This window comes from Amphibalanus amphitrite, unplaced genomic scaffold (assembly GCF_019059575.1).
Source record: "Amphibalanus amphitrite isolate SeventyFive unplaced genomic scaffold, NRLGWU_Aamphi_draft 000775F_arrow, whole genome shotgun sequence".
In the NCBI taxonomy this organism is placed as follows: Eukaryota; Metazoa; Arthropoda; class Thecostraca; order Balanomorpha; family Balanidae; genus Amphibalanus; species Amphibalanus amphitrite.
In genome coordinates this window covers 164,953-174,285 of record NW_024882269.1, presented here as the reverse complement: position 1 = coordinate 174,285, position 9,333 = coordinate 164,953, and the positions used below count along the sequence as shown (strand labels likewise).

The window sequence follows — 9,333 nt, the reverse complement described above, 5'->3', positions numbered from 1 at the left end:
GAAAACGATAGAGCATATATTTGGTCTTGGCCACATTGTCTTAGATCAAGCAGCTGCGACTACCGGCGTCCCCTGCCCGTACCTGTCCTGCAGTACCTCCTCCGCGTACCGTTTCACAGCATCATTCACACCCTGCGACCCCAGGAACGCAGCGAACGCCGCTTTAGCGTCCGGCGCGACATCTGCCGGCCAGAACAGAAGCTCTACTACGCCGCGCTGCCACTGCGCGTCGCCCTGAGCTGCGGCGGCCGCGCCGAGTAGGTCGGCTGCCTGATCTCTCAGGGCGGAGACGAACCTGTGCCGACCCATGGCGGCCATCCGACGGAGCAGGTTCAGCAGCTCGGGGGTGCTGCCGCCGTCCCCGGGCCGCAGTGAGGGCAGCAGGCGGACGGCCCAGTCCTCGACCTCCTCCGACCTGGCGCGGCAGAGGGGAGAAAGCAGCCGGTTAGCATGCAATACGCAATATGCAATGCATGCAACACGCACCATGATGTGGCACAGCATAAGGGCATGACAGATAAGCGGAAAGCAAGCATGCTTCCCCGAAATTAAAACATTGAGAAGAGAGAAAATGTCGGCCAGATTTCATCGTCAAAATACCAAGAACGGATACGTAGTAGGTAAGTAAGCACATGCGTATAAAAAATAAACTAGTCCCACAACTCCCAAGAAGAAACTTTCTTTTGCCTATAATCATTCCCATGTCAACTGCACCCTAGTTCCCCGAAGGGTCACAATTCGCCCCACTCCGCACCGCCCCCCACCTGGCGAGTCGGTCGTATCTGGGCTCTGTGACGAGCGTGGCCAGCAGGTGGGTCAGCTCCTGACCCTGTCCGGCCGGGTGGAGCCTCTGGTGGCGCTCCGAGGCCGCCCGCACACAGGCCAGCTGACGCTCCAGATCCCCGTCAGCGGCCGGGCCAGCGGCGGGACAGAGGAGGGACGCCAGGAGACGACACACGCGGTCCAGCTCGCCACTGCGGTCCGACTCCAGATACGCTGTGCGCGAACAAATAGCACAGTGGTCAGCATATTGGGCACTTCTTCGTGGGAAGCTAAGAAATTGACGCTTCAATTAAAGCAGAATCTTGTAAAAGACTTTTCTTACTGAGAAAATGATTCAATAACCGCGGTAAAGCTAAAACGACAGAAAATTTAGAAAAGACAAAAATAAGGTAAACATCAAATATGGTTGGTCTCTCACTCGAATTAGGCACGACCACTTATGAGCATTTTTATTATTTATCCTGCAGCGGCGTCATGTCTATGATACCAGCGTCTCCATACCACCAAATGCGGCATCACCCCTGCCAGCTGCACCCATACATCCATTTCCACTCACTCACCAGTGAGGTAGTCGAGCACGCTGTGTCGGAAGTGCGCCGTCGTCTCGTCCTCGGCCAGACTAGCCGCCAGCTCGCACACCAGCGCATTGATGACGTCACTGCCCAGCTCGGAGGGTGCCGAGGGCCCCGCTGAGGAGGAGCTCGCAGAGGGGACGGACTTCTTTCGGCGTCCCACCAGCCGAGAGAAGGGGAAAGAAGCGAACACGTGCCGCCGGAGATCGGGGTAGTAGGTTTCTGTGAACCTGGCCACCTAGGGACAGAGTGGGTGGAACAGTGGGGGAGAGGTGCACAGGTAAGCTTCTCGGAATTTATTCGACAGGCGGGGCAACTGATGACCAAAAAATATATCAAAGCATTCATTCAGTCATTCATGCATTCATTCATTCATTCATTCATTCATTCATTCATTCATTCATTCATTCATTCATTCATTCATTCATTCATTCATTCATTCATTCATTCATTCATGCATACATTCAGCTGAGTGATCCAATGCCAAAGAACCCTGAATGATGACCTTACCAAAAAAAAACAATTTCAAGATCACGAATAAGCCATAAGAAAAGGGCGCAAAAATGCATCAAGCTAAACCGACAACAGTGCCGTGAAGACGCGTCAAATCCCCAGAGTTGGATTCCGTACACCGTACATCCTCCGTGTCTCACCAGGGTTGTGTTTTTGGTGGCGTCCAAGTGCCTCATTTGACGGAGGATCTCCACTAGCACTTGCAGCACGGCCGCCAGCGTCTCCGCAGCCTCGTCTGAGAGAAGGCTTCCTGGAAATGGAAGAGTTGGCATAAAAAAACAGCGATGAAGCAAGACGTTGGAGGAGAACCTTTGATCGGTGCCTAGGAAACCTTAACGAATAGTCACGACACTGATGAGCTATGAGGTGCCAGCTACAAGATGAGATATGCTATGAGATCCAAGGTGAATTATCAGGGCACAATACACGATTCCCGGAGCCAATACTAATTCAGACGTCATCCCACCACCCCACAGCAGTGTTCTAAAATTGGATTTTGGTTGGGTGTGACGATGATGACCAAAAAATCTAGGATGAGAAAAAAAAAACAAGTGAAAACCTATATCACTTTCGCAATAAATGCATAACGCTACGCTGGCTGATAATAAGAGAACATACCATTCCTGACCACCAAAACTAACCGAAAAAGACGATGCAAATACGTAAGGATGATCTACGGCAGAATTATAACTTTAACATCTGATCGCCAAGTGTTTCTAAATCCGTCCCATTTTATACCAACATTTGTGTTTGATTGAGACTAATGAATTAAGAATCACCCTTGTCTCTTATACAGCAAAGAATGAATACCTACTTCAACCAGTGAGATTTCATTTTCCTCACAAAATGCATTGTCACAATTGAATGACTGTCCAGTGGCCATCCTTCTCCTAGCCTTAAATCAATGCCTTCCTTTCCGTTTCAGATGCAGACAGCAGATATTACCGTCAGCATCTGCTAAGTTCCTACTCATGCTTACTGGCACGGATCCAGGACGGTCCTTCTGCCTGTATATTTCTCCTAAAGAGCAGAAGATGCAATGATTCTGTTGAAATCTGTTGTCATATCTTAAGGAGGGTGGGGGAGGGGCGGGTGAGAGAGCTCTCCCTATATGCAGGCTTTGGTACTAGTGCCATGTGGAGAAGTTTTCTTTCTTTTTTAAGCAAAGGAAGTGGGAAGGAACCTGTCATTGCCGTTGCAAAGGGCATCATTCGGTTCCTGTATTATTGATTTAGTGCAGTTGACTCAGACTGTGTAATGCGTGAGGCGTGGTCATCACTGTGACACTGTCAGAAAATCTTAGGTAATCATGATACCCTGATGGGCAGTTTGTTGACGTACAGGGTGTCCAGAAAAAACGGATACTATTATTGTTTGCTATAATTCCGAAAATAAACACCGCACATTTTAAAATGGCACATGCTTGTATTTGTAAAAATATGGCAAAGCAAACAGCAGGTGCCACATGGCATATAAACCCTTTGGTTAGTCGCGGCAGCTCCTCAAAGCAGATACTCAATGTGAGCGGCCTTCCGGCGGATCAGCTCCAGCACTAGCACGGTCTGCAGGTGACTGATGGTCATGTTGACCATCTCGGAGGGCAGACAGACAACTTCCCAATGACGCATTACAGTGCTCATGAGTTTTGCCAAATCTTGCACTATAAGCACATGAAGTTGGAACAAAATCGGCACGTGTGTTAATGAATGCGACTTAATTTCCGTAGTATCTTTTTTTCTGGACACCCTGAACTGATCGCTATGAAACCAGAAACCGTATAACTCATGTGTTCTGGCCTCTGGGACGTTTTGCGCCTACAATATGGCAGCACCGCTTCCAAGATTACTGTATATTTGAGATAATATGCGGCAATATAAGTATGTAGTTTTCGTTCGCATCTGATCTGGTAATATTCGTACAGTGTACACAGTATAGCTTTGAGCTTTCCATTTTCAACAGATATGACAATGGCCGGATGATACTGGAAATGGTGCCTTTGCTCTGAGCACACGGAACGGGACGCAGTATTGAGTATGCAATTGCAGTCGCACTATGCAGCATGACATACGCCGGAAATCTCCCGGCCCGAACGCCGGAACGGCCAGCGGTAGTCGGTACTCATTACGCATAGTGAAAATGGAAACGGTGTCAGCGCAACTCTTCGAAAGGAACGGTGCACTACATGAGACTAGAAAAAGGGTCACTGATTAGGGCACCCCAAACGGAACGATGTGCACTGCGCAGCATAATACGCAACATCGCAATAAAAAGTGTGCAACTAACCAGTAACCAGGGCATCCGTATCGGAACGGAACGGGATGCAAAAAAAAAATGATAGTAGGATGCCACCGACCTCATGGCCGGCCACCGAAATGGAGCGGTAGCTTCGTATCATGTCACGTGGTAAGTGCTAGTGAGAGCGTCAATGATCAGTGACCAGTGATCAGAGCACCCGCAACAGAACGGAGGGCATCAGTGATCACTGATCAGAGCAACTGCAACGGAACGGAGGGCATCGCTGATCAGGACACCCCAAGCGGAAGGGAAAGCGAGAGCACAACTGACCAGAACACCCGAAACGGAACGGACGGGAGTGAACGGAACGGAACGCATTAGCGGCTCGCCGAATCGCGATTCCGGCCAAACATGGCCTCAAGAAATAGGTCACAGGTCAAAGGTCATTTGGGTCAGGAATATGAGATTTTCAGAGTAGGTGTCCAATTAATTGACTCGAGGGTCCTGAAAGTTTCGTCGCGATCGGCCGCTTTTTACGCGAGTTATTCTCGAAAAAAAAACGAGGGGGTGGTTCGTTCGACCCTCCCCCCCCCCCCCTATACGGGCGAGGGATAATTTATTAAAAAGCTAGGGCCTTCTTAATCCCATCTACCAGCTTCAGAACATGTATTGGGCAGATCTGGGAATACCGTATCTTAAATTTATCCCTAGATGTGTGCCAAGGTATCCTTTCACTCATCTTGGCTTTCCCTCGGCCGAACGCTTCGTGTTTAAAAACCTCTAGAAATTAATTGAAGTGAATAATTGGCGGTAAGATTATTGCAAAGGCATGAGAAATTAACGTAAAATACATCATTACCGGTCTTATAACCTCGTTTCGCGAATGAAACCTGTCAGAGTCCCAGAGTTTCATATTCATCCCTAGGGTGTGCCAGGGTGGCGTGTCAGTCATCTCGAACCCCTGCCCGACCCGACGCCTCGAGTTTTAAAGACATCTAAAAACTAATAACGTAAATAATTTGTGGTGAAATTGATATAATATGATCAGAAAAAAACGCAGAATAAATTAGTATCGGTCTCAAAACATTATTTTGCCTATGAAACCAGCCAGAGCCCGCGGAGTTTTAGATTCATCCCTAGGGTGTGCCCAGGGTGGCTTTTCTCATCTTGGACCTCTACCAGGCGCGACGCCTCGAGCTTTAAAGTCCTCTAGAAGCCATTGACGGACATAATTTGTGGCGAAATTGATGCGATAGGATCAGAAATAAACGCAGAATAAATTGGTATCGGTCTCAAAACATTATTTTACCTATGAAACCAGCCAGAGCCCACGGAGTTTTAAATTCATCCCTAGGGTGTGCGCAGGGTGGCTTTTCTCATCTTGGACCTCTGCCAGGCCCGACGCATCGAGCTTTAAAGTCCTCTAGAAGCCATTGACGGACATAATTTGTGGTGAAATTGATACAATAGGATCAGAAATGAATGTAGAATAAGTTGGTATCTGTCTCATACCCCTATTTTGTAAATGAAAAAAGTTAGAGCCCACCAAGTTTTAAATTCATCCCTAGGGTGTGCGCAGGGTGTGCCCAGCTGACTGCGGGTCCAAAGATGAAAATTTTGTAGGCGTATCCTGCGTAACTTAGTCAAAAGCGAATTGCAGAGGTAGTGTTTAATTTGCGCAAGCAGCGGCTCATCCGTTTTGCATTGGCAGCAAACCACTAATCATAGTTGTTATTAATATCCAAGAGCATTTATTCAGAACACAAGCCTTTTTTTACAAACAGTTGAGGTAATCAAGGTCATTCAAAGCATATTTGTTATTAACAGCTGGAAGTGTGCAAGGTTATTTTCTTTCGTTGTCGGTCAGGGTGAGTTGTTGGGTTTGTGCCTTGATATAGCTTTTTTTCATGGAAATTATGTATTATGTAGCAAACCTGTAAGTTCTAACTGTCTATATGGCGCTGCTAGGTATATCTGGTAATCTGGCTGTTAATTGTTGAGCATGAGTTGAGCATTTTTCAAAGATGAATGAATTCCAATTTACCTGGTTTTGGGGATGAAAATATTTTGCCCATTAGGTGTGATTTTCCACCCAAAATTCCCAAAAATGGAACGCTGCCCCAAAGAGTACGTACCGTCTTTGTCTGCGTCGGGCGCCACCTCGGCGTATGCCTGGAAGAGCACGTGCGTCAGGCCGTCACAGTACTCTCTCCAGGAGTCGGGCTCGCTCAGCAGTCTGCGCTGCTGGCCGGTAGGCGGCGCTAGCAGCGGGGCCTCCTCGGTCGCCGCCGCTGTTCGCCGGTACACCGGGCAGAACGCCGCCACCGGTACGGAGCGGCTCGGACCGGCGCTGTGACCGCCCCCGCCGGCCGGCTGGGCGGACAGCAGCTGCGCCAGCTGCTTCAGCACCGTCACACGCCAGCTGGCAGCCGACAGCTTGCTGCCGGGGTCGGCGAGCAGCGCGCGCGCCCCGCCGCCGCCGCCGGAGCGGGAGATCTGCTCCAACAGTGTGGGCAGCAGCAGGTCTACTGAGGCGGAGAGTAGGGCAGGGAAGCGGCGCAGCAGGGTGGCCAGGAAGGGCAGCGAGCTCTGCTGCACGGCGGCGCGGATGTGCGTCATGGCGCAGGTCAGGTGCGTCACCAGCGCCGGGAAAAATGGCGCGATCTGCGCCTCCGTCACCTGGCAAGGTAAAAAACCCAGTCATGATCAGCTGAACTGTGAATGGGGACAGCTCAAAGTTCAAACACAAAGGGAAACAATCTTGGTCCTTAAAGTAGTTGAAAATGTTGGCAAGCAATGTCCTGTACTCTCAAATAATGTGCTTTAGGTTGTAAGGCAGGTACCTACTTGCACAAGGAGACAATGACCATTGAACATCAAGAAGACAGACATGAATAAGCAGCTCAATGAATGTTGTGGATTTGGAAAAAAATTGAAACTTCTTTAAGATTACTTAATCTTCTAGTAGAACACTGACCTGCTCGTTGATCTCAGTCACCAGCTTGACTGTGTCTGTGCGCAGCTGGTAGTCCTCGTCCACTAGCAGTCCAGCCAGAGCTGGCAGTATCTGGCCAAGAGAGGGCACCACCAGCTCTGGGTGCGCAGTCAGAAGCTCCCGCAGCCCATTCAGACCATCCTGGCGCACATACACGCTAAAGTGCTGAAGATGGGACAGCAGCTCCTGTGGAAAAGTGTGGGAAAAGTCGAAGAATGATCAATCAAATACCTCCACATTTGGATGCTTATTTGGTATATGGATAATTCATTCAGGCACACTCCATAATAACTAATAAGGTATAATTCCATACTACTAGTGATTCTGCATGCTAGTAGCACATTTACAGAAAATCAATTTTAAGCAGACAACTCGGTACCGTCATTCGGGGTGACTTTGTAAAACTTTTGCTATTTTCTTCAATGCAGGGGAGATCTGAAAAGATATTTTGAACCAGGGTTTGTTTCAAGATACCAAATAGGGAATTCTGTGCATGATGGTGTATATCTGAATATTTAAAATCACTCCCTTATATTTTATTTTTTTGGTTAATAAATTATCATTGTCACACCAAGGTCGGGGTGACTATGATACCCCTCATTATTTGCATTGTTAATGAGTTGACTGGTCAAACAAGCACAGCAATGGGGGTGTCTATGATAGGTATGTTTGTTTTAAAAAAAGTATTTTGCACCAATGCAAACTTGATGTCTTTTTTCTTGAAAACATAAAGTGATCACAATTCACCCACTTTCGGACGCATGTGGTCACAAAACACTTAAAATTAACACTTTAAAAATGTCAAACTGTAACTTTTGTGGGCAAGCACAACTGGCAAGGAGCCAAACATGTCACAGATGGTCACATCTTCACGTCTTGTGTGGTTTTCCTTCTCACCAGGTACAATCACAGTACTCTTCCACGACTGCGGTAGCATCGTTCATTTCACTTTGAATGCATGACACATGGTACCATTTCTGGCAGTTTTCACACCCTTCCCACTTAATGATCTTGTCCCCTGTGGCTCCAGGGGGGTTCCACCTCTCACAGATACTACACTTTTCCTCCTCCCCTGAGTCTGGCTCCTCTGCTGACTCGTTTTCTTTGTCTTGCTCAGCGAAGCTTCGCTTCTTTGGTTTTGTCCCTTGCTTTGTCCTTTTCTTGTGTCCCAGACCCTGATGGCTTGAGGTGCTGTGCCTGTACTGCCATCCCTGCAAGAGCAGAGATCCTTTGCCCCCTTTTCCTGTGGTTCTGTGGTTTTCCTGTGGGCTATCATAGTCACCCGGGGCATTATCATAGTCACCCCGACGATCTAAGTCACCCCGAATGACGGTAAATGTCAAATTGAATTACTGAATCCAAGCAAGTTACAACATTCATAACAAACTTCACACACGATAAATTATGCACCTACCTTCAAGGAGAGTTTCTTCTTCGTTACAGGTGTTTCATTATCTTGCTTCTTAAGTTGATTGCCGATCACAATCTTCTTAGACTTGAAGCTGGTGTCTGTTAGGTTCTGACCTTTTGGAAGCTTCTTCCCAACCTTCAATTTCACTTTAGTAAAATCTGCCTTCTTTTCTCGTTTGGCTTTGTTACTCTTTCCCATATTGATAAGTAAATAGCAAAAACAACTACGAATCAATTTTAAACTAATAATAGCATCCCAAGCGATCGGGTCGGGACCATCGATCGGCGCAAGGCCCTATATACCGTACGTTTTCACTTGCCTTGTTTTCCCCCCATGGCCAGATTTTTAGTGTTCAGAAGCCGCTTGTGATATTTTCGGTGGTCTATACTAAACCCAAATTTCCATGGTAACGAGAAAAACAGGCCGATCATTGGGTAACATGTTGCAAATGTTTACGCTAGCATAAATGCAGAATGAATATCACTTGAAATTATATGTCATAGCTGCGTCATAAATGTCCTTTGTTGAGATGCCAGATGCTGGCATATTGTTACTGTTACGAGAAATTTCGTATCGGAAAGAAAACTTGACTTGACAGACAGTGCAGTGCATATAAGTAAAGTAATCTTGAGTGCATTGCTGTATTCCTATGATCGTTGTTGAGCAATGAGCACCCGTTGCTCCGGATCATTCCTGTTGTCATTGGTTATAATTTTGATTGATAAATTCAGAATTCAACCGCATCGGCGCATCCGTTTCCCCAGGATCTAAACCAGCCGCCGATTGGCCCTGCCCTAGACTGGTACCCAATGAACGAACAAAGC

At 47.5% G+C, this 9,333-nt stretch overlaps 1 protein-coding gene across 1 annotated transcript; it reads right to left on the bottom strand.

Annotated features, from left to right (window-relative positions):
• LOC122365974 (testis-expressed protein 10 homolog) lies at positions 1-8,989 on the bottom strand. The gene is made up of 7 exons (XM_043337672.1): positions 8,513-8,989; positions 7,081-7,284; positions 6,239-6,782; positions 2,009-2,118; positions 1,344-1,593; positions 765-996; positions 1-415 (listed from the first exon to the last, which is right to left on the bottom strand). Exons 1-7 carry the CDS (start codon positions 8,705-8,707, stop codon positions 46-48), a joined length of 1,905 nt encoding a protein of 634 aa, XP_043193607.1. The 5' UTR covers positions 8,708-8,989; the 3' UTR covers positions 1-45.
• Positions 8,990-9,333: the final 344 nt, after the last annotated feature.

What these genes read in the sequence shown, in the direction of transcription:
- LOC122365974 (XM_043337672.1), bottom strand. Translation starts at nt 8,707, where the DNA reads ATGGGAAAGAGTAACAAAGCCAAACGAGAAAAGAAGGCAGATTTTACT. An exon ending in AGAAGAAACTCTCCTTGAAG is followed by an intron (nt 7,285 to 8,512) that starts GTAGGTGCATAA and finishes ACTTTTCCACAG; the next exon opens with GAGCTGCTGTCCCATCTTCA. An exon ending in GCCCGACGCAGACAAAGACG is followed by an intron (nt 2,119 to 6,238) that starts GTACGTACTCTT and finishes TTCCATTTCCAG; the next exon opens with GAAGCCTTCTCTCAGACGAG.